Source organism: Dermacentor variabilis, chromosome 5, assembly GCF_050947875.1.
Source record: "Dermacentor variabilis isolate Ectoservices chromosome 5, ASM5094787v1, whole genome shotgun sequence".
NCBI lineage: Eukaryota > Metazoa > Arthropoda > Arachnida > Ixodida > Ixodidae > Dermacentor > Dermacentor variabilis.
Window position 1 is genome coordinate 192,053,784 of NC_134572.1, and position 24,829 is coordinate 192,078,612.

The 24,829-nt window shown below is 47.4% G+C and overlaps 1 protein-coding gene across 5 annotated transcripts in view; it reads right to left on the bottom strand.

Annotated features, from left to right (window-relative positions):
• rhea (Talin_middle and talin-RS domain-containing protein rhea) overlaps positions 1-24,829 on the bottom strand; it is a 439,862-nt gene that overhangs the window by 242,858 nt on the left and 172,175 nt on the right. For all 5 annotated transcript variants that reach the window (XM_075693866.1, XM_075693865.1, XM_075693867.1 and 2 more), the window contains 3 exons: positions 13,577-13,711; positions 5,309-5,392; positions 965-1,297 (listed from right to left, as the gene is read on the bottom strand). In XM_075693866.1, coding sequence (XP_075549981.1) covers positions 965-1,297; positions 5,309-5,392; positions 13,577-13,711 — 552 coding nt within the window. The remainder of the gene's footprint in view (positions 1-964; positions 1,298-5,308; positions 5,393-13,576; positions 13,712-24,829) is intronic.

Consider the following 24,829-nt stretch of genomic DNA (forward strand, 5'->3'; position numbering starts at 1 on the left):
GCAGATATTCACCACTTATGTTATGAGCAGCCTATGCTAACTGAATCTATCAGCCTCGCATATAAGGGGAGGTGGAGGGGGGGGTGACTGAGGCTAAGGGTTCAGTGAAAAAACCTCACCTTATGTTTGAACAAACACAATATTTTAGCAAATCATTAAGGGCACTCTGGTACTTGCCAGTATATTTTTCTAAGTCATGTTGACTCTTTCTAAGGCTCAGGGCAATTATTTGTTGATTTAACACAAAAGAATGACAAATCGCAAATATTATGATAGTAATGACATACTCTTTTATCCCCCTTCCGTGACATGCTATTACTCCATATCCTGGTTGAAAATGCCCAAATTATTTTCAAACAGCCCAGGTGTCAATGTATTTTACTTCCTCCACCGGAATAAATTTGCTCCCTCTCGCGATGTCGCACAGACTGTGTGCTGCCATCTAACAAAAAAAAGCTACAATGCATCGACACGAAACCAGCACATCTGTGGCATGGCTAAAAAATTAAAAGCATCGTCAACAAGCCGAGCTCATCTTTGGCTGTTTTTTACCAGAAACACATGGACAACCCGGCTTGTCCACGGCACAGAAGGGGTTAATGCTTAATGCAAAAGGATAGAAAGTTGTGCGAGTTGGTACGGTAACATGATCTTGAGTTGCAGCGCGAATGGACACGGACACAGACTAGAAGCATACAGGACGAGCGCTCGTCCTGTCTGCTACTAGTCTGTGTCCGTGTCCCTTTGCGCTGCAACCCAAGATCATGTTAATGTTTAAGTATTCCGAGGGGACCTGCTCATTAAATGCCAGCTAGCAAACACCCCCGAACTGATTGGTGTCACACACACGTTACCTCATGTGCAACTTAAACAAATGGCACAACCAGGTTTGGACTACGAAGTTCCGACTAAGTGCACACCAGGCCACGTGAGTGCCACTACTCATAAAAGGCACACTTCAGACCTGCGAGCTCTCGGTGATGGTGCGAATGACGTCGTCCACATCCTTCTGGCCCGGCAGGCAGTTGATGCAGGCGTTGAGGGCTGCCGAGACCGACTTGGCCACGTGCGCCAGTCGCTGCTGTTTGTCCGGCTCGTCGGGCCGCAGCACGGCCTGGCGGGCCTCCTCGAGCAGCTGGCACGACCTGTCCAGCACCTGGCGCGCAGGTTCCACGAGGCGCGTTGCCTGGGCCCCGCCCTCTCCGCTGGTGGCCACCACACCACGCACCGATTCCACCAGCTGCTGGAGTGCACTGGCCGTGTCCCGGGCAGCCGTACCCGTGTAGCTCTCGTTGCCCTAGAAATAGGGGTCCCCACCAGACTCTCGGTGATACAAGGGACCACAAAGACAAAGAGAGGCGGGAAACAACACGGCGCAGTGAAAGATCTTCCAAACATATGTGCCGTTTTATTTCTGTGATGCTGCTTGGAAATGAGTAAATGCCGGTTATGGAATGGGCCGCACGTTTCTGTATCACTTCTAAGCTATTGACAAGAATTTGTGTATGCGGGTCCCACACAACAGACGCGTATTCGAGAATCGGGCGAACGTTGCTTAGGTAAAGCGTTCTCTTGACATCTAGTGGCACGTGCCTAAAGTTCCAATTGATAAAATTAAGTACTCGCCCTGCTTTTAGAGTGATGCTTTGAATGTGACGATTCCATGTCAGATCGGCGGAAAATGTGACACCTAAGTATTTAGCTTCACTTGTTTCTGATAAAGGGGAGCTGTTCAAGTAATACTGTGTACGGATTGGTTGCCGCTTGCGGGTGAAACAAATATGCTTACATTTTGAGATGCTGAGGGACATAAGCCACCTGTCACACCATGAAGAAATTTTATTTAGGTCTGTCTGTAATACTACTCGGTCGGAATCATTATTAATTTCTCTGTAAAGGACACAATCGTCTGCGTACAGCCGGATTTTCAAGGTGATTCCTGTGCCAATGTCATTTATATATATATAAAATAAAAGAGGACCCAAGACGGAACCCTGCCGAACGCCAGAAGATACGTATGCATATTCTGATTCTGTGCCATTAATTACTACTCTTTGTAAATGAACTGTCAAGCAGTTTTTGAGCCAATAAAGGATTCTTTCTGGTAAACCAAGATGTGAAAGCTTATGAAGTAAGAGAACATGGGACACTGTCAAACGCTTTCTGGAAATCTAATAGTATGCAGTCTGTTTGTAAACCTTTGTCAAACGATGTGAATATGTCATGGGTAAATTCCACTAACTGAGTTACGCATGAGTGACCAGCTCTAAACTCATGCTGGTAAGGAACAAAGAAACTGTTGTTTTGAAGGTGGGTAAAGATGTTAGTGTAAATTATGTGCTCCAGGGTTTTGCAACACACAGATGTTAAAGATATAGGTCTATAATTCATGACACTGTCACGGGGCCCGCTTTTATGAAGCGGAACAATGTCGCCCATCTTCCAGTCTTCAGGTAATTCTGAGGTTTCAAGAGATTTTTGATACAGTACTTCCAGATACCTTGATATGATATGTGCGCAGGATTTCAAAACAAAATTGGGTATCCTATCTGGACCTGGTGCCGAGTGTGGTTTTAATTTTTGGAGAAGGCTGACTATTCCGAAGTAGTGAATAGCAATATCCGGCATATCATCAAGCGCGTTGCTCAAGACTGGAAGATGTTCAGGTACTAGTGTGAATACACAGTACAAAGTAATAATTAAAACAGCTTGATTTATCTCTATCATTAGTAACAGCTGCACTATTGTGGATTAACGGAGGGATACCAACATCGTCTTTACTGTTTGATTTCACTAGTTTCCAAAGTTCCTTTGGATTTTCTTTAATTCTAGAACCAAGAGAATCAAAATACCGCTTTTTCCTTCTGTGATTTTCATCTGGATTTCAGAACCAAGTTGTCGAAGCTTAGAAAATTGCAGTGGATCGGGCTTTTCTCTATACCATTTGAACATACGATTCCTCTTATTAAGTAGTACCTTTATGGGTTTATCAAACCAAGGTTTATTTTTTCGGTGTTTCACAGAGAGAAGCTTAGATGGAATGTGCAAGTCAATGAGCTGTAAAAGTTGTTCCTTGAACAGCAGCCATAACTCGGAGACAGATACAGTGCTGCTTTGTTCTGAGAAAGTACCGAAGTTTGAGTCAAGCGTTTCAGAAATACGAGTGTAATTTGTGCTATCAAAGAAATAAACTTTTCTGGGTTTCGGTGGCGGTATGTACGGCTTGAGAGCAACATGACGGGCAACCACTGCATCATGGTCGCTTATTCCGGGAACTATGGAGACAGATTGCAGCAACGAAGGAGAGTTTGAAATCAGAAGATCTAAGGTGGAAGTGGCATTGCCATGGCGTCGTGTTGGTCCCTCCACGAATTGATAAAGACCATGCATTGCGAAAAAATCGTAAAAAGCCGATGACACGGATGAGCACGAAGGAAGTACTGGCAGCTTATTAATCTACTGCGCATCTGGCATATTAAAGTCACCACCGACGAGAAAGTAATCAGTTGAGACCGTAAGTAATAAATGAGAAAGGGTATTAAAGGTGTGACTGCTGTTGTCATTAGGCGGACGATAAAATGCTCCAACTGTAAGCTGTTTGCTATGTTCTAGAACAACTTTGCACCAAACAGGTTCACAGCTGTTATCCCCCAAGTCAACTACGAAACTTGGCAAGCTGTGCTTGACCAGAACAAAAACGCCCCCACCGTGCGTATTGCGGTCTTTGCGATAGGCCACGTATTCTGCAGGAAATATTTCAGAGCTGGAAATCGATTCATCCAACCAAGATTCAGACCCGATAACAATGTCAGGGCCAAAAGATGATACGAGCCCTGTTAACTCGTCGGTTTTGTTCTTGACGCTTCGGCAATTGATAAGCACAATGTTTACCAATGAAGGACGGCACGAAACATGCTCAACGGGGTGGCATCGGGGAACGCTGATGGAACCGTTAACTTCAGTAACAGGGATTGCTCGACGCCGTTTCAAGTTCACTTTTTTTGCAGCACGATATTATCACTATCAGCGTTGTAAATGAAGTTTCGTCCGTCCATATGAAGCTTATCGTGCCTCAGTTTGTACGAGGAGGACCGAGCCTTTGCAAATTCGGAAAGTTCGGAAATTCAGAAAGCGTACTGAACGAGAGAAGTCTTCCCTGATGGAAATGTCACTTGTCTTCAACTTCAGACCCGCCCCCAATACTGCATCTTTATCTTTGAATCTAACAAAGCGAACAATTATGGGGCAGCTTTTATCTTCACTGTAAGTGCCCAGTCTATGCGCTTGATCAATATTTAGTGGGTCAAGCGATACACCTAGCTTAGTAGAGCGGGATGCAACAACAGTTTCTCCGGCTTGCTTACAGGTTTCCAACGGGTTATCCTCAAAACCAAAAAAGAGAAAGTTGTTCCTTCATAGCCTATTTTTGGAAGCAGCTTTTTCTGCAGACGGGGCTTTTGAAGCGGCCGAAGAGTTACTGGATTGCGAGCAACCTTGCTCTAGAAGGTCGTTCAGTCAAGTTCTTGGGAAGTTCTTGGCTACCTTGGGATGTCCTCACTTTAGCTTCAACTGCTATCTCAGACAATGTTACAGGCATGTAACCCGAATACTACATAGCTAAAATCAAAAGTGTGGAAAAAATAAACATGGACAAAACACTGCAGACATTATAAATAAAGTATTTTTCTGAAATACTCAAATACAGGTGTTAAGCCCTTACAAAAGGTAACCTTGTCCCTTTGGATTTGTCATGTTCACATCTACTCCTTAGCCTTAACCTGAATTCCTTATAAGCCCAGTTGCTAGGCACGATGTCATGACAACTAGACATATTCATTGCTCCCTTTTGGGACATCCACTGCTAATATTTTTCACAATGCTTGTGACATTAGAAACCACCAGCTGTACCTCTATCGGCTAAGTATACGATTCAAACTCAAAATTGAAGGAAATTTACAGTATCTCTCAGTTTTTTGTTTGGAAAATAAAAGCAGGGTTTCGAGAATCACCAAGGTACTGAATGACAGCTTTCATCTACTAACCCTGCCTTTGTTTGTTGAAATAGATCGAGATAAATTGATTGATTTATACAGTGTCGTTATGCATGAGATAAACATTTTTGTCAGTGCTTCCTTTCCTAGCATATTTTCTGTACGTTGTACTATGTGAGCAGTGCAGTTTTCAATTGTGCCACATTAGCAATTGATTAGTGTGCTCTCCCATCAGGTACAGCTTAGAATGCCTGCTGACATATCTATGGGAACACTCGATTGCCTGTAAATGCGTGCACAAGCAAAAAAATGCTCACCTGGGATGCAGCAGTGAGAAGCTGGGCCATGGAGGATCCAACCACCTTGGATGTAGCACCCAGCTTGAGAGCACACAGGTCACTCTGCACCCGCAAAAACAGCGAGGAGGCTACTCAACTGTGGCCCTAGGACCAAACAGCTGAGCTAGTGCTAGTACATAAAAGCCATATGACGAAGACGGTGACCTCTATTACTAGTTTAAATCAGGCCAGTAACCTTGCCTATGTGTATGACATTTTCTTGACAGTTTTTCTTCTACTAGTCAAGAATTCCATGAAACCTCATCTGGTCAGGTACCACAATTAACAAATAAAAAAGTATGGTCACTGACAAACTCAGAATAGATGGCTGCAGTGCAATCATTCGAGATATGCGGTTATTTCGCTGTCTTCCCCATCTGCAGCTATCCCCATTCCTGCAATGCAATCGTCTTTAGCCGATAGGCAAGGTGATCAGGTACGTGATCAAATTCCGACTGACATGCCCAGGCAAACTGCTCCGCTAGCAGCATTGACTGCTGAGCGCTTCATAGGATCTCAGGATTCTATTAAGGCACTAGTTTCTCATCCGACTGTGGTGCCCAGCCAACATGCTCTTTTGCCTGATAGGCGGGTAATTGAACCTAGCGGTGCTATGCAGGCACCTTCTCAATGAATGACTGATGTGCCCAGTCCCCATGCTTTCTCAGAAACACCTAATGCTCATGTCTTTGTGCCTTCGTGCTCACATACAGTCCTTCCTAAGTCTTCGCTCCAAGCTGTGTCTCAGAAGCGCGTCAGTGACTCTTCAGATTCTTTTGATACTTGTTCTTCGCCTTCAGAGTCGTCTGGGTGCTTCAGAGAGCTAAAGAGCTCAGATGTCGAGTCTTCATCTTTACCCCCAGTTTCATCTGGTGGGTGCTTAGCTGAACAGCATAGCTCAAAACCAACTTCGGAGCCATTACTAGCCCCTATGGATAATATGCAGCTTCTTGTACTGCAATCGCCGTGGCGGTCAAAAAGGCGGCACTACAAACCGCGCCACCTAACTTATTTCATTCCAGGATCTTTATTTCTATGATTTCCTTAGATTCTTGATGTTCGTATTTCCTGTCTCTACTTGAATTTTTATGTACCAAACTTGGACAGATGTCCAGGTATTTGGCTGCTGTGCAGTTCATTGAGTTACATGTCCATCTTTTGTCATGTGTTTAAATGTTGTTGCAATTTATATCTTCAGTGAAAAAAAAAAAAAAGACGAGTGCTTTATCTACCTGCTTTTTGTTCATCAAGGAGGAGAGAGTCAAGAGCCAGAGTAATGTATGGCATTCACAAATGTATAATGATGCTTCCTTGCCTTTGTGCAATACGCCTTTCTTACGTCTCCATACGTCTCCATCGGGCAGCCCGGCAGAACAACAAGCCTCAGAGAACAGCAGCCTCCAAGTGCCCTGTGCGTTTGCGCATGAAGCCACATGAACATCAACATCATTTCGGCACCGTGCCAGAGAGCGTTGTGGCGTCGTGCTGCCACACGCGTCACGCGTGTCACGCGTTCGGGTCACGCCGAAGTTTGGATAAAAAGGCGCCGGGTGCTAAGCATAGAAGAAAAATTAGACATTGTTCATGCTGTTGAATGTGACATGAAGAAATCGGTGCTGCCATGCGACAGGGATCTACTGTTGACTACGATGTGCGGCATTTGGAATGCAAAGAAGTTGCTCGGCAGTGCTGCTGCGACTGCATAGAGATGTCGGCTACGAGGTTCAACTTTTCGCCATCGTTGCCTCTGTTGTTGCCGATGTGTCGACTAGCAACAGTGATGAGGACAACACAGAAAGCGACAGCATGGGCGATTCAGGCCCGACAGTGGCAGAAGCTGCGCGTTACGTCAGCTTCGTGAATGCAATCATCGCGACAAGAACAGCACCCTGCAATAAAAAGGGCACCCTGCGACTTCTGCAGCGCTGCCGCCTGCATGCACGGAGAAGATGCAATGCCAACGAGGAATCTGCCTGCGAGTGTTTGTCAAGAAGAGGGGGCAGGCTGAAAAGCTGGCTCGCAGCTTCAGCAAGTTTGAGGACGCTGTCGTCGCTGCTAGGCCACCGCAGCGTCAAATGAAAATAACACTTTTGTTGCGCAAAGTGAATAAATACTGCATGTTTTCTTTCCCTTTCATCGCACTCTCTCCGAATTCCGTTTTTGACAGGAAAGTTGGCGATTTCAGGCTATTTCCGTTAAGCAGTACTACCATTAAGTACGTACTTCTTCCGAGCTCTGGGTAACTGCAGTTTACCAAGGTTTAACTGCATACGTGTAAGTCTTCCATAAATCTACGTATCTAAGAAAAAGTCACTGCATATAATGCATCAAACAGGGCAAATAAACATGTTGCACAACCACAGATTGACAAATCACAGCCTCCACTCCCCCTGATGTATCGCACACAACGGAAGATGACCAGCTTGCTCTCCGCTTTTCTCCTTTGCGCACACAAGACTGAGCAACCATCGTCGGCTCACGCATGGCCACCCCCCATGCTTTCACTCGCACATGCAGCATGCGGCGCATGGTCACAATGTTATCGCCCTTGAACTTAATACAGAACATGAGGGCGATGGCTACAGCAGGAATGCGCCTGGAGTGTCCATATAATTGCTATCGCAATAATATAATAAGGGTATCCGGCAACTGAAGCATCCCGTGGCCCATTACTTCCCGCAAAGTAAGAAGTAACAAAATCGAACTTTCACTATGCGACAATTTGCTGCGCCACAACAATGTTTTTTTTTTTTTTTTTTCGTTTGTGGGGTAGGGGCATGGAAATGAAAAAAAGCAAAGGAAAGCATGTTGGCCAAACGGAACGCCTAGTTTGGGCACCTAATGTGGCTACCGAAGAAATAGCGATGAAAAAGTGAGACGCTTGGTCCACAGAGAACCATATGCATATTGCTCGGTATCCTACACAGGCGACACAAAATTTTCTGGAGATGTTGCGCTCAAGCGAATGTGTTGCAATCCATCGAGTCCCCGCAGTCATGGTGGCAAGCGACCATGTATTGTTTCTTTTTCTTGTCTACTAGCCAGAAAGCGTCCAAAGCTCTGCCAAGCGAAAATCCACTCGGCCAGAGAAAAACGAACATGCATCGAAGTGCGCCACGCGGTAGTCGGGGCAACACAAGAAAAACGCATGTGCTCTGGCTGGCTCCAACAGACCTCAGGTAGCAAGAAAAAAGAAAAAAGAAAAATTGAAGAACCTCAATGTTAAAGTAGAAAAATAAACAAGAACATAGTTACCTTAGCTTGACCGGAAAGTGTCTTGACCGGAAAGGGAGTTCGAACGTGGTGGCTCACGCCCTGTTGCACGCCCCCGTCTTGGTGTTAGACCCTTTTTTGGTCCGTCCCTCCCATGAGCATTCACACCAAGTAGAGACCAGAGCTTGTGTCTCCAATGACTCGAACAGCGCGACCCCCGATGGTGAAGCGATTCCTAGACTGCCAGCCTCGGGAGAAGACGTTTGCCTGGTGGAACCCGTTACTTGCTCCGGTATCATCTTCAGCACTCAAGAACTACTAAACGCACAGCAGAGCGATCCATTTTGTTGACAAATCATTGATGGGCTCACAAAGCCGAGCTCCTAGGAGGAGCGGGGCGGCAAAGCCACCGGGCGCACACGAACAGCTGGTGTTGCTGTTGGCGCCGAGTGCAACACAGCTGGTACTGATGCTGGCACGCTGGATATGTATCTGTTTGACACCCTTGGAGTTCTCCTGCGCTATATCCCATCTGAGGAGGCTCCCTAGGAGTCTTTTAAGGTGGTGATACCTCGTAGTCTAAAGAAAGCAACCCTGAGCTATTTCCACGACTCGCGGTTGGCTGGACATGTGAGTGGCCTTAATACTTTCCAAACGTTGTGCCGCTCTGCTACCTTGCCAGGCATGAAGCGTGACGCTCTTCACTATGCCCGCTTGTGCCGCATGTGCCAATCCCCCGGGCTCAAGCAGCTAATCGACAGCCAACTACCCTTGCAAACCACAGCCTGTGACCATTATGGGATTCTTTCCCAGAAGCCGGCAAGGCTACATTTTTCTCCTGACTGTCACAGATCGCTTCAGGAAATGGATTGAACTTTTTCCCTTTGGGAAGTTAACGGCACGCGCAATCTGGGACAAGTTGACTGAGGTCTTTAACCGCTTCGGCTTTCCGGCGCAGCTGACATTGGACAACGCGTCCAACTTCATGGCCAAGGTGTTTGTGGATGCGTGTGCTGCTTTTGGCATTAAGCACCGCAAGACAACCACGTATCACCCAAAGGCCAGTCCAACAGTGTGGATTAACCGGAACCTCAAGCCCTTGCTCACGACTTTTCCCCAGCAACACAGGAATTTGAATGTGTCTTAACAAGATAGGCTTCGCCTTCCGGTCCACGGTGAACCGTTCCACTGGGTACATGCTCGCCCTCCTCAACTTCGGGAGAGAGCTGCCATACCCCATGGACCGCGTTCTGCAGACCGGCAGCAGGGCATACACCATGAAAGCCAGTCTTCCCGGCTATGTAGCAGAACTGCGCTCATGGAAGGATGCAGCCCTTGGCCTGGCCCATTCCAACCTGGCAAAAGCGCGAGCTGGACAGAAGGCCCAATATGACCGGTCACATAGGGATGTGCACTACAGTGTTGGCGATCTCGTCCTCAGACGCAACCATGTCTTGAGTGACTCTGGCAAAGGCATCTCTGCCTCGCTGTCGGCCAAATGGTTGGGCCCGTACCGAGTGGAGACCAAAATATCCCCTCTGGTATAGGAGGTATGCACTGAGCTCGACCCGCGAGGCGGCGACAGTGTCGCTGGGGCAGCCGCGCCATGTTGACGGTCGGGAGCATCGAAAAAAATGGCAGCGGTCTTACTCACGCGAACATCTGATTCCTATCTTTTGGCCCGCCGTTCGCCTTGTTTTCTTATCCAGTCGCTGATATATAAGCAGCAGGACGTTGCAGTGTCTCGTGCGCAGTGCTGTTCTACATCTACCTACAATGTTTACATGTCCGGCCAGACTACGCTCCGGCGTGGCCGTGCGTCAACTGAGCTTCGATGTCGCGGTGAACTGTGCTATGTTTGGATGCAGCAGTCACACAAGAAAGAAACTCGGTGATAGGAATATGTTCAGATTGGGTTCCTCTCGACACGTGGTTATCTCTCTTCTTAACTGCAACCTTAATGTAAAAGAGCACAGCAGCTATGTGCGAGCACGCCTCTGCCAGGCCTGCCTTGCAGGCGCAGTGCGCCGCCAGCACCTCGCCGTTTTCTTTTGAGAGAAGCCATGGTGGGGGGGAGTGGCTTTTCATCGAATGACTGTGATCGACAAAACTGAGAGGGCAAAAAAAAAAAGAAGACTGTTTTGGGAAGACCAGAATAATTGACGTAGCATAAAAATTATGAAGGCTGTGTAAAATCAGTGTTTGGTTCTCGGGGGGGGGTGGGGGGTGGGGGTCTTTTTCTTTCATTGAAACAAATTTAACGCTATCCTTTGACGATGCAAGTGGACAACGCGGAGTAAATTCCGTAATGAAGGCGACCATGTTACGCGAGCACTTTGACGTGCGGCTGCTGCACCCAGCCGCTCGCCAGATCATTGTGGCCTTCCATCGACTTGTAGGCTTTCGATTGCTCGCAGGTCGCGGAGCTCGTTGCATACGCAGTGTAATCCTTGATGTCTGCGACGTCCACGCGAGGCAGTAGTCCGACATCGCGCCGAAGCTGATGATCTTTGAGTTCGAGCTGGTCGACCCAGTCGCACGAGCGCACTTCGTTTTCATAACGCGATTTTTCTGGTTCACTCAACCCACGCACGTACGTGCTTAGGCCCATCGTTGACCTAAGACGTACTACTCGATAGCCAAGTCAGAAAGGCACATTTAAAAGGTCGTTTGACGGTTCGTGCGTATCGGTGGGCCACTTGGCATGCAGGCCTGCTCGCGTAGGCAGCGCGAACTTGCGACCGCAGTTATGGCGGCCTCCGCGGATGGCGCTAGCGCTCCTAGCGGATGACATCATGTGCATACCTCCTATACAAGCTGGCCAACCCCCATGGGAGAACAGTTGGTGGTCCAGTTCACGTCTCGGACATCAAACCTTTCGTTGTCGGAAGCAGGGACTGGGTAGAGGGGGAGGCAGTCAACGAATTGCAGGCAAGCCGTGACACACCTGGTCCCAGGCCATACCACCGGTACACCCTGCAGAAATGCACTTAGACAGCTTCTCTTCCACCAGCTCGTAGCTGGAATTCATTCCCTACTGGGCAGGTGAATGGAGAAATGCAGCTACAGTGTGAGGGCCCAAATCAAAGCGGTGACAGACCCTTGTGGCCTAGTATACCCTATTACGTGTTGCCCAAGCCTCACCCTGGCAAATGCCCTTTCTTGGGCAATAAGCCGGGCGGGCATGTTTTTGGCAAGTCAGCTATGCCGGGGCCTTTCCTGTCCTTTCCCCAGCGTTGTCGAGTCTTCTTCCTCTGCCTGGTCCCACTGTGCCACCAGTCTTGCTGACCACGATGCCAGCTGTCCCTGGTCTTGCCGCCATGACTTGACTCCTACCTTGGGGGGCCACAAACTTATGCCAGCCTTGCCTCCTGCTGCCTAGGCCACCGCTCACTGCGGCTGGTGCACCCACTCAAGCGCTAGCCCCTGGCTGAGGGTGGTTACTCCGGCTGCCGCTGCTAGCCTGGCTGCCAGTCATCCCGGTCTGCCGTTCTTGTCACCACGCAATCCAGGGAGTCTAGTGACTTTTGTTGTGGCCGCTGTGCCAAAATGAAAGCCGCGCCTTGCACGTCCCTGGCAGCTCTTGTCCGGCGGACCTTAAGCATTGCTGGCCGACCCACAGTGCTGCCCCACCCCATCCTTCCTGGGCTGCCAATCTTTCCTCCTGGCAGTGGGCCCTTCCTGGTGTGTGGAACTTTTGGGACCAAAGCTGGCCCCACTGGCTTCGCATCAAGAGAAGTGACACCTTCGCCTCTTCGAACTGCTTTGGCACCTTCTCCCTTTGGACTTTGCCCTGTTGGCTTAGCCCACTTTGGCTGAGTCAACCTTGCCACTTGGCCTCGATCAGCTTCCTTTGCAGGCTGGCCTCAGGCTTTAGGAGCGGGGAATATGGGGGATTGAGTTGCCTTCCCGTGCCTCGTGCCCCAGCTCGCACGTTGTGCTTAGCTCGATCTGGGAACCACCGTCGTAACAGCAACATGGCGGACACGGCTAGCGCACTGGAGCTAATTTCCCGTGCAAACTATGCTTCTCCCTCCCGGGGTTCAATTATCACATGAGTAAGTGTCACTGGAATGCGTCCTGATTGGCCTCCCGAGTGGCAGCCTTCGGGGCCCCTCTCCATCCGAGCTCTCTCCAACTGAGCCCTTCATCGTCATGGCAGATGTGCTCACAGGCCTGCGACGAGTTCGCTACATGGGACCTTTGCTCCCCTGACTCCTCGTTCTTGTGCTTGATGGACCGCTTACCGGTTAGCCATAGCGCACCAGGCACACATACTCAATCAGTCTCGCGGTGAGCCTTTGACCGTAAGCGCGCTGTGAATGTTGCACTGTGCTGTATCCTGGGTGAATAAACCCGTGTTTGTTGGCGATCTGACTCTGCAACCTTCTCTGCGCTGTGTCAGAGAGTCGACGAACCCTGTCGTAGCGGCTTTGTGCATTGCGGAATGCAGGAGTGTCGTGCCGTTTTTTTGACCGTCGCTCATAGGGTGAGCCTTGTGCCAACCTATCTCCACACAACCCAGTGAGCAACAAACGAGCGAGCATCTAGCGGTGACCCTTTGAGAGATTAGAAACCAGATAGACATTAGTTTCTGCAAGCGTGAAAAATGAAACAGCCTGTGAGACAAAACCAGAACTAACCGCCGCACTAGCATAAACAAGCTATGGAATTAAAAGCAAGAGACTATGGAGAGAAAAAGAAAATATCTTGTATCTATTCGGGCTGGCAGCACTTGCTGGGCGACAAGGAGTTGAAAAATTCGTACATTTTTCAAACACACAGAGGGCATTGTAAGTATAAGGCATCGACCATTTGGGACTTTGTTCGCAGTGCCGTGCCTTTGATGCACAAGCATTTTAGAGCCCATACGGTTCTTTGGTCACACTCAAGAAACCGGTACAAACGAGCCCTTACGGGCTTCGAAGCGTCTCTGTATTTTTCACCTTCACTCGGCCAGTGCCCGAAACTTCTTCGTGCTACCTGACCAGACAAACTTTCGGCGAACCCTTGACTAGACTGAAGGATGCTCACGTTCTCGCCAGGCAGGGGCCTCAGCTGGTTGGCCAGTGCTGCCCTGCGGATGTCCACCAGCTCCTGGTCCAGCTCCCGGATGCGGTCCATAGCGCTGTCAATTTCCTGCTGCTGACGTCCGCAGGTCTCCTGGGCCTGAGGATGGTGGGGGGGGTGAGATTGGTTCAAAGGGTGGCACACTGCTGGGTGTAGATTTATGCATAAAACCACCACTCATGCTGCAATAAACATGTCAAATGCACGTGGACTTGATTCCTTGCCATTCGGCCACATCTTGCTCCATGAAATGAAACATGATTTGGTGCGTCATGTGAATCCACACTTAAGTACAAAGAGCAGCAGGCAAGTGCCAATTATGGGCAAATAGAAAGCGACAGCAATGAATAATCCAGTCATTTCATCACTATGGGCTGCATTAAGATTGTACAATGATTTTTATTTTTATTCAAACTTGAAAAAGAAGAATGCCTACTGCTTCTTTGCTTTCACTTGGAATTTTACTACAAGATTGCATGTTCACATTGTTTAAAAAAGCACTTGGCAACACTGTTCTTTAGGTTAATCCAGACATTCTTGTCAATTGGAAGTGAAACCAACATGTGCATTTTCGGCAGCTCGCATCTCTGACGGCAAGAGTACACGATGATGATTTTTCGTTGTCTCCGATGCGTACTAAAACATGCAATCTCATTGCAAATTTTTAACGAAAACAAAGCAGTGGTAAGCACAAAATTCTTTTTAGTAGTTGTTAAAATAAAAGGTACAAAAAGGCAGGAGGTCATAATACAAAAAAGAAAAAGGAACAAATTCAGGTCCTTTCCATTCCCCGAAGCCTCTTTGTCAGTGTTATTCACCTTTCAGAAATGATGCAACTAGCAACATTAAACTCGCCAGCTTAAAGAGGAACAAGGAAACTTTTCTATTTTTTTCACCTGCTTCACTCTGGAAAACTTGGGATATCACTGCAGGGACATTTTTTTTAAACAGCTGACCAGGGCTGCCTGCCGCTGATTTTGCACCTGTTTGAACAGTCAAGAGTTGTAAAGCACTGGCAGATAATTTATCAGCTACTTGAGCTTCTTGCTTTCTTGCAGTGTGCAGACAGTTATGGAGTGTTCATCTGCTCCTGATAATCTCACACACGTTCACATTGTGCATTGTGGATGCAGCCTTGATCGTGTGTAGGCCAAGGCTGGAGAGGCAGCAAGTACATTAACCCCTGGCACATTAGTCCCATGGGCACGCCTTACTTGGTTGCAATGATTTTTTTCTGTAATTTTTCTTTGTTGTTTTTCTTCGTGGTCTATTTCGACTGCATGTTTGGGCACTCTTTCCAAGTGCCAGCTACGGGCCAGGCTGGCCCAATTCATTTTGTCATTTTAGCGAGCTCCCTCTTTGGCCCGCTAGGGGGCTCACACACTTCATTCCACCTAGGTTCATCCAGTAGAGATTGTAAAAACGGTGGCCGACAGTCGCGTATTGCCTCACCCGTCATGAAAGCAGGGCTTTCATTTGATTGAGTCACCAAGCTACAAAGATGATTTGCTCCTGCATGAAAGCATTGACAGTGATGGTAATGTTTTCAAGGCTATAGACGCATCCAGTGACTCTGATATCGCCGACTTTGATATCGCTGACTCTGACAATAGTTTTGATATGTAGTGGCACAGCTGTTAACAGTACTCACGTACGGGGCAGAAACCTGGAGGCTTACGAAAAGGGTTCTACTCAAATTGAGGACGACGCAACGAGCTATGGAAAGAAGAATGATAGGTGTAACATTAAGGGATAAGAAAAGAGCAGATTGGGTGAGGGAACAAACGCGAATTAATGATATCTTAGTTGAAATCAAGAAAAAGAAATGGGCATGGGCAGGACACATAATGAGGGGGAAAGATAACCGATGGTCATTAAGAGTTACGGAATGGATTCCAAGGGCAGGGAAGCGTAGCAGAGGGCGGCAGAAAGGTAGGTGGGCGGATGAGATTAAGAAGTTTGCAGGGGCAACATGGCCACAATTAGTACATGACCGGGGTAGTTGGAGAAGTATGGGAGAGGCCTTTGCCCTGCAGTGGGCATAACCAGGCTGGTGATGATGATGGTAATGGAGTGGTAGTGAACCAAGTTAGACGGATGGAACCTTCTGCCAGCACCGCCTTGTTGTACAATTGTGTATTTTCAGACACAAATTGTGGATTATGTATTTTGAGCCTGCAATAAGTTTGCTATCCAGATGTGCAATAAAGAAAATGTCATTTTCTAAATGCATTTTTTTAAGCATCAACAACTTCTGGTCACGCTTTATCCCCCAGCGGCCATAAGGTGCTAACAAAGTGAAGTTCTTTTCGGGAGCTGTCTGTAGCCAAGTGTATTCACAATCATTTCTTGTGCACTGGGTCCAGCAGGTGTTGTTTCCAGCCCAGTTAGGGTGCCTCGAAGTCCTCCTCGCTCAAGGCTCCGTGCAAGGTGGCAACAACTGCGTCGTCTGCTACAGCACACGCCATGTTCATTCTCACTCCACAGTACTGTGCACTGAGCATGGTGACGTGAGATAGTTTTTCTGTATATACAGTAGAACCTCATTCATAAGTTTTTGAAAAAAGCGCGAAGAAACGTACTAACCGAGAAAATGTATGATTGGAATTCACTAAAAAATTGACCGACTCAACTAGTTGACACCTACGTAATGTGAAGCATTGTGTGAATCGCTGCAGCATGAGACGCAAGCCATGCTAGTGGGGCTTGTGCGGCACACATGGGTACTTTTTACAGCTCCGGCCATCTTAAATTTGCGCTCCTTGAATTCAACCTGGATCAGCAGCTTCTCTGAGCGGGGGATTTTGGTGGGAAGTTTTGATGTGCCCACTCAGCGCAATTCGTTGTGGCGCGAGATGTGGACGCATGTCGAGCTGGTAGGACCTAAGAAACCCATGATGCACTTCGTCGTTTTCCAGTTGAGTAGTATTGTAAGAGTGCAACGGGAAATATAAACGAAATCGACCTGGTCGGAAAGACTGGAATTCAATACCTACGATGCTGTTTGCAGCAGGGAATGGTGGCATGTTTGGGTTATTGCCTGCTAAAAGTGTGCAGTACACTTCCAACGACACTACGCTTTATGTGCTATGAAACAGATAAGTGAAAATACTCATCACAATAGGGTTGGCGGAGATAGGTGTGAATGCAGTGCGCAACGACCCGGGACGAGATTTTCTGGCACCACCATAAGAAACTTGGTCCGCACCAGCGCTCTCACACGAGCATTGTGAGGAAGCTGCTGCAGCGGGCAGCTACTGTTTTCCATCCCGCCTTTTCTTATTTAAGTGGGATCTAGCAACTGAAAAACATATCATAGGAATGCAGTTTGGCAATACACTTAATCTTGGTGCCGAAAGATCATGTTTTTCGAGAATATATGAATCAGTAAAAAGTAAGCATTACTGTATTGGGTCATTTTATTTATTTTTTTTCTCGATTGCGAACGTTGGTGCCGGGAAATTGTATGCAACCAGATTGTATGAATGAGGTTCTACTGTAGAGACGTTTGAGCAAGGAATAACTGTGCTAAAGCAATCCTAGGAGGTGTATTGCATGATGTATTGCAATTCAGGATACTTGCTTATCAATCTTCTTCTTTCTTTTTTTTTTCATCTCGATTGAACAGAGCTTCAATGCAACATCTCTGGAGCCCTTGTTCGCTTGGTTTATTGAAAATTGCTGGGCCTCAAAAACCTTTCTCTATTTCTTTACGATTCTGAACCAAATCTACGGATTCTATCTGCTTATTTTCTTTAAGGTAAATAACCATCGGCCAAAAGTGATTACAGGGTACCTTGTAAAACCTTAGACAATTGGAAACTTCAAGGTGATAAGCCTGGCTGGGGCAACCACTGCCATTGCTCTCGCTTGATTTCGTAAATGATGCATGCAAACAACAAGCTAAGCAAAATATCTGCAGTCCATTCGAAACACTGTTGGACAGTCTCGGATTGTGAGCGTGTGCTCATCGTGCTTTATTTGTAATGATAAGCAATCGTGCATGTACAAATCCCCAACACTTGACAAAAGATTGTGAGCGTGTGCTTGTCGCGCTTTATTTGTAATGATAAGCAATTATGCATGGACAAATCCCCGATAACAAAAGTCCCAGTCTGGAGCTCTACAGAATAAGATTTCCGTGACCCTGGTGCCATTCGCCAGTGAATACCCATACATTTCATATTCATATTTTACACTGGACATGTTATTGTGACTAGAAGTGACCGAAGAAAGTAAACTCAGACATGCAAGAGTAAACGAAGGAGGCGTAAAAACAAACACACATGCAGAGGCGCATAAGCGCAAACTGGAAACTAATTTGCAGAACCAAATGTCACAGTGAGCTGGGTATTGTAGGCAATCTCGGGGTGATAAAGGCAATGTTGAGACAAAGTCACGAGCATGCGGATGAATTAGCTGCGTTGCGAGAAATTATGCCAGCTTCAGCAATGGCCAACTTGTCCGGACCCGCTTTGGGGCTCTACACAGGGGATCCCAGCTAAATTCCCAGCCAGAGTTTAAATATATGTGAATGCCACGTAGCTGGACAGAACCAAGGTAATGTTGTTTTCCATCGCTTGTAGATACACAAAATTTTTTACATTATAATTACATAATTAGTCCTGATTAATTAATCACCTCATCAAATATTATAATTAGATGAAAAGTGCCAATGAGAAGATTGTAGAGCAACATGAAAAACTCCTATACAGCTTTGTTTTTCTGAGCGTGAAGAAAGCCCGCAAATGCACACAAAATTACCACCCGACTGGCTGCTCGAGGCACTTTGCGTGTATTCGCGGGCTTCTTCAACGTTCGGAAAAACACTTCTATGTAGTATCTGAGAAGTTCATTAATTAATTAGAACTAATTATTTAATTAGGCAGAATTTAAAAAATAATTTAAGTGTCTCTAAGCGACGGCAAACCACATTACCTTGGTTCTGTCTAGCTACATGGCCTTCGCACTTTTATAAACTTAGGCTAAAGTTAGCTGGGACACCCTGTATATACCGGGTGTTTTATTTTAATGTTAACAAAATTTTTAAAAGGTCACCTGTGGCATTTAGCACAAATCTACTTATTGAGCTGGAATATTGGAACAGGTATACATTACTTACACTAGAAATCGATACGCATAATTCACTAACAAAATTTTACTAATTTGTTTTCAACAAATTAATTTAGCACACATATTGCAATGCACGAATTGAAGCCAGTGATTTCGCAAGGCACATACACTTCAAACGAATTTTGTAACTAGCCCCAGTTCTGAGATAAGCACAATCAAACTTGCTATAAAAATGCAATATTGTTCCTCGTACTTTTTTAACAAAATGCTTTTATGCACCGAATCTCAAAAGTTATTGGAACACCAACTCATTTCGTTGCAAACTTTGCGAACGCACATCTCGAAACTGGTGTCATCCTCACAATTGGTTCGAAGTAAAAATGACTTTAAAAGCCACCTGCTACAATTCCTAAATTGCAACATGTAGCATTAAGTAATTAGTTCAATGGTTATTTAGCAAAACTTTGTTAATTAGCCAAATATTTACTTCTACTTTTTGTGCAAATAATGTCTGCCTTCGAGATTAATCTAGCTCAATAAGTAGAATTGTGCTACATACCATGAGTGATTTTTTAAAAACTCATTAACAATAAAATAAAACACCCCTTATATAGAGGTGTTTTACAGGAGACACAGCGGTGGGTCGCCTTTTTAATACCGAGCGCAACTGCGACTTCTTCTTCACTGCGCCTTGACAAAAACGCTCATGCCTAACCGTGTTGTCCTCTTCTTCATCGGAGCACTGGTGCGGCATTTGCTTCCCTCCAAAGGAAGCATTGTCCCGATGCGCAATTTAACCAGGATGAGACAGAGTACAACAGGACACAGTCACACACACACACACGAGAAAAACGAGAATAAAGAAAGCAAAAGTTAGGTAGACAGGTACGGCTTCATCCGTATGACATGCACCGCTTCGGGTAAGTGCTTGTGGCAACTGGAGCTATTGTCACTGTTGGGAATGACTTCGTAATTGACATCGCTCAGGCGGCGGATCACTCTGTAGGGTCCAAACAACCATCTTAGGAGTTTTTCGGAGAGTCCACGACGGCGTATAAGCATCCAGACCCATAATTTGTCGCTGGGGATGTAGAAAACGGACCTGCGTCAAAGATCGTACCATTTCGCATCTTGGTCTTACTGAAAGTAGATACGTATGCAAGCGAGCTGTCTGGCTTCTTCGGCGCGCTGGGTAAATTCGTCAACGTAGGTAGGTATGTCGAAAAACTCATGTGGCAGCATGGCATACAGTGTTGCCGTGGCTTTGTGACCATGGAACAAGCTGAATGGTGTCATTCCAGCAGTTTTCTGTCAAGTGGTATCGTAGGTGAATGTTACGTAGGGAAAAATCTAATCCCAGTTCTTATGTTCTATGTCGACATACATGCATAGCATGTCTGCGAGAGTCTTATTAAGACGCTCGGTTAGTCCGTTCGTCTGGGGATGATGAGCGGTTGTTTTCCGGTGGCTTGTACCACCAAGTCTGAGAAGCGAGTCAAGAAGTTCGGCAGTGAAGGCAGTTCCCCTGTCTGTGATGACTACTTTTAGGGTGCCGTGCCTAAGGACAATGTTTTCAATGAAAAAATGAGCTGCTTCGGCTGTTGTGCCTTGCTGCGTAGCTTTCATCTCCATGTGGCGCGTCAGGTAATCGATGGCAAGAATGATCCATCTGTTGCTGGCTGGAGAAGTTGGAAATGGGCACAGGAAATCATCGCAATTCTAGTGAATGGCTGGCCTGATACACGGACCGGATGCAAGAGACCTGCAGGCTTGCCGGGAGGCGCTTTGCGCCTTTGGCAGTCCGCATGTTTGTATGTGACGTTTTACAGCAGTGGGTAGCTTTCGCCAGTAGTACTTTCGGCGGAGTCGGGACAACGTTCTCGTGTAGCCTAGGTGACCTGCAGTGGTTTCATCATGGCATGGTTTTAGTAGTTCTTTTCGAAGTGATGTGGGTATTACAAGCAGGTACGTAGCAGAAAAGTTCTTATATAGAACATTGTTCTGGAGACAAAACGACGGCAGTCCCCTGGCATAGAGTCGCGGAACATCTTTACTTCAGCCTTCCAAGAAATTAATGAGTGAGAGCAGCTTTGGGTCGTGGCGCTGCTCCTGTGAAATAGTGATGGCGTCGACGGCGCCCAAAAATGCAGCGTCCACGTCATCGTTACCTGTGGACTCGATGGGTGACCGCGAGAGGCAGTCAGTGTCGGTGTGCCTCTTTCCTGATTTGTAAATGGTGGTCATATCTAACTCCTAAAGCCTAAGACTCCAGCGCACCAGACGGCCAGATGAGTCTTTTAAGTTAGTCAACCAACAAAGAGAATGATGATTGCTGACCACCTTGAATGAACGGCCGTACAAATAGGGCCGAAATTTGATAACCGCCCACACCACGGCGATGCATTCCTTCTCGGTGGTTGAGTAATTTTCCTCCGTGCGAAAGAGAGTTCAGCTAGCGTAGGCGATTACTTTTTCGGAGCCATCTTGCCACTGCACCAGTACGGCACCCAGACCAACATTGCTCGCATCAGTGTGAAGTTCTGCAGAGGCATCTTGGTCAAAGTGCGCAAGAACAGGAGGCGTTTGCAGGCGTTAGCATAGTTCGTTAAATGTTACTTGCTAATTTTCCTCCCACAGAAAGGGAACATCGTCTCGTGTTAGGCGTGTTAACAGTGCACCAATACATGAAAAATTGGCCATAAAGCGTGGATAGTAGGCGCACAGCCCCATGAAGCATCTCACTGCCTTCTTGTCAGATGGTGTGGGGAACTTTGCCACAGCGTCTACTTTGGCTGGATCAGGTCGTACACCCTCGTGACTGACGATGTGACTGAGGAAGCACAGTTAACTGAAACCAAAATGACATTTCTCGAGCTTTAACGTCAGGCCTGAAGTGCCGTTTGGCACTTCAGGCCTGAAAGTACGGTGTCCGTTAGATGCTGAAAAGTGGCACGTGCTAAGCACAAACCGAAAGGAAGAACTTTTAATTTCGTAAAGGCCGTCACGAGTCACGAAGACAGTTTTCTCATGATCTCTCTCATCGACCTCGATCTGCCAATACCTGCTTCGTAGGTCCACTGATGAAAAATAATGTGCATGCGGCAGCCTATCCAGCGAATCGTCGATGCGTGGCAGCGGATAGACATGTTTCTTCGTGACCTGGTTTAATTTGCAGTAACCGATACAGAAACACCTTCTCTCTTTTTGACTAAGACCACGGGTGACGCCCAGGGACTTTTTGAAGGCTGTATCACATCATCCTCGAGCATCTTCTCTATTTGCTTTTGAATCTCTCCGCATTCCTTTGGAGCTACACAGTAGGAATATTGTAGAATCGGCCGCGTAGTATCATCCGTGATGATACAGTGCTTGGTCAGTGGTGTTTGTGCGACCTTTGACAAAGTCGAAAAGTAATCTTCGAACTGATGTATCAGCTCCAAAAGGCGCTGCCGCTGGGAAGGCGACTGGGTGAAACTGACGTCGACAGACAAAGGAGTCGAGCGCGGGATGGTCGTTGTTTGTAGAGCGAAACAATCTTTCACTTGGGTGATGTCGTCGCAGTACACAATTGCGGTACCCTTCTGGATGTGATGGCGTTCATTACTGAAGTTCGTGAGAAGGACTTCCACATGCCCATGAGTCATGTCGAGTACGCCTCCAGCAATGGAAACGCCTTGCGTGAGCAACAGTGCAATGATTTGCTCTACGATCACATCCCCATGGTTGGGCTTCTTGCATGATACAGATACAAAGCAGCAGGATTGCAGCTGAATGGTCACATTGCCGGCGGTTCACAAACGCTCATGTTGCCTATCATTCATCGTGTCGCCGTATGGGCTGGCAGAAAATGTCACCATACGTTCCGGAATGTTTATGACTGCTCCATGATCTCGCAGAAAATCCATCCCCAAGATGAGATCTTCACAGCAGTCGGGGAGAATGACGAATGTGGCAACGAAACTGGAATTACCTGTGTAGATTCAGGCGGTGCATGTTCCCATTGGTGTCATTAGCTGAGCCCCAGCACTTCTGATGTGGGGCCCTGTCCACGGCGTCTTCACTTTCTTAATTCAGTCGGCCAGCTCTTGCTGCACAATCAAGAAGTCTGCGCCAGTGTCAACAAGGGTGGTGATGTGATGTCCATCTACCAGAATGCTGAGATCGGCATGGGAAACGTCGCCGGCGTGAGTATTCGTCGCCGTCATATCATCTTCGTCAGCGTGAGTAGTCGTCATCGTCAGGTCGTCTTCGTGGGGAGCGTGGGGGGTATTTTTGGCATCTCGACACAGGGCAACCTCCCCCGCCCCTCCCCCCCGGATGTTGCTGCCGTTAGTTTCTCTGGCGCGGACTAGGGAAGCGACCACCCCTGCCAACGTCAGGGATGGTTTGGGGAAGTGTAATGCACAGGTGATGGGGACTGCTAGCACCAACGTGGTGAAGCTGCCTGGCTGGTCGACAACTGATCACTGCACGGGGCCCGATGGTCGTTGAAGTGCACGGAAGCGGCAGGTGAAAAGGAGCCGACTCCAGCGTCTGGATGGGGGCAGTAGCAGGTAATGTGGCCGGGTTCACCGCAGTGGAAGCAGAGTGGTAGATGGTCAGCCGCGCATCACAAGTCGGTACGCCAAACTGGAGGTCGTCTCACAGACTCCTGTTGCCACCACGGTATGGGAGCGGGCCATGGCTGAAATGGTGCTACCAGAGGTGAAGGAGGAGAACGTCGGACCATGTCGGCATAGGTCGGGGGACATGTTTCTGGACATGGGGCTGGTGAGGAGAAGGCTTGCCACAACTCGCAGCACACGACTTCGACAACAGAAACGACCGGCGACTCCATAGGAGAAATGACGAGGGCTCGCAGCTCTTCAAGCAGGATGTCACGAATCATGTCCCATAAAGAAGTGTGGTCAACACTCAGAGCTGCAGAGCTGATGGTGAGTTGTTTGGCTGGCGGTCGAACTGGCGGAAATGTTGCTGAAGTGTCCGCTCGATGACAGTCGCTTCCTTGATAAATAAACTCGTTGATTGTTGTTGGTAGATTTCGGAGAAGACCGGCAAATAGCGGTTCCTTAATTCCCCACATAAGGTGACGCACCTTCTTTGCCTCGGTCATATCAGGGTCAGCTCGGTGAAAGGGACGGGCCATATTTTCCGCATACATGGCGACGGTTTCGTTGGGTTTGTGTATCCGAGCTTCAATAAGTTGTTGCGTGTAATTGCACCGGTCCGAGCTCGAGAATGTATCGAGGAGCTGACGACGAAAACTGCCCCACGTTTGGACCCTGTTTGCGTACCATGTACGAGCGCTGTTTTCAAGCGCGAAATAAGCATGGGTGAGTTTTTGTTGGTCATTCCAGCGATTGACCAGAGCAACACGTTTGCACTGGTCAAGCCAGTCCTCCACATCTTCAAAAGCATCGCCGTGGAAGATGTCGGGGAGGCGAAGGTGTTCAAGAGTCACCTGGGAAAGGCTAGGCGTCGTCTGTGAAGCAGGGAGAAGCGCCGATGATCTAGCCATGTCGGTGAGAGTCACAACGGGAGGGAACTCCGAGCTGAGGCTGAGCAGGCGACGAATGAAACTTTATGAAACGACTTTATGAGAGGTGGAGCTTTGGAACTGGGTGTACGGCTCCAAACAGGGGTTGCCCGCATGGGGTTGCAGGCTCCAGCACCTCCACCAGTGTCGCAATGTCAAAAACAGAAGTCTTAGAGCGCTATTCACGAGGCACAGCTGTGGGTCGCCTTTTTAATACCGAGCACAACTGCGACTTCTTCTTCACTGCACCTTGACAAAAACCCTCATGCCTACTCGCGTTGTCCTCTTCTTCATCGCAGTACTGGCGTGGCAATATAGAAGGGTTACGAAAAACTACTAGCTTAGGTTTGCAACGCATAATAGCTACAACAAATAAAGCAATTACATTTGAGAATGTGCCGGCGAAATAAGAATTTTGGAGGGCGAGACAGGTAGCGACAAAATAATTTTTACTGTACAAAAACTGCTTTCCTTAACCTTATTTCATGGTTAAAAATCAGTTCAGTGAAAGCAGAACGTGCAACACTCACGGGGCACACGCACGAGGTGTTTGTGGCAGTCTATAGTGGTCTGTTTAATATTCACCATCCATAGAAACCCTTTTCTTA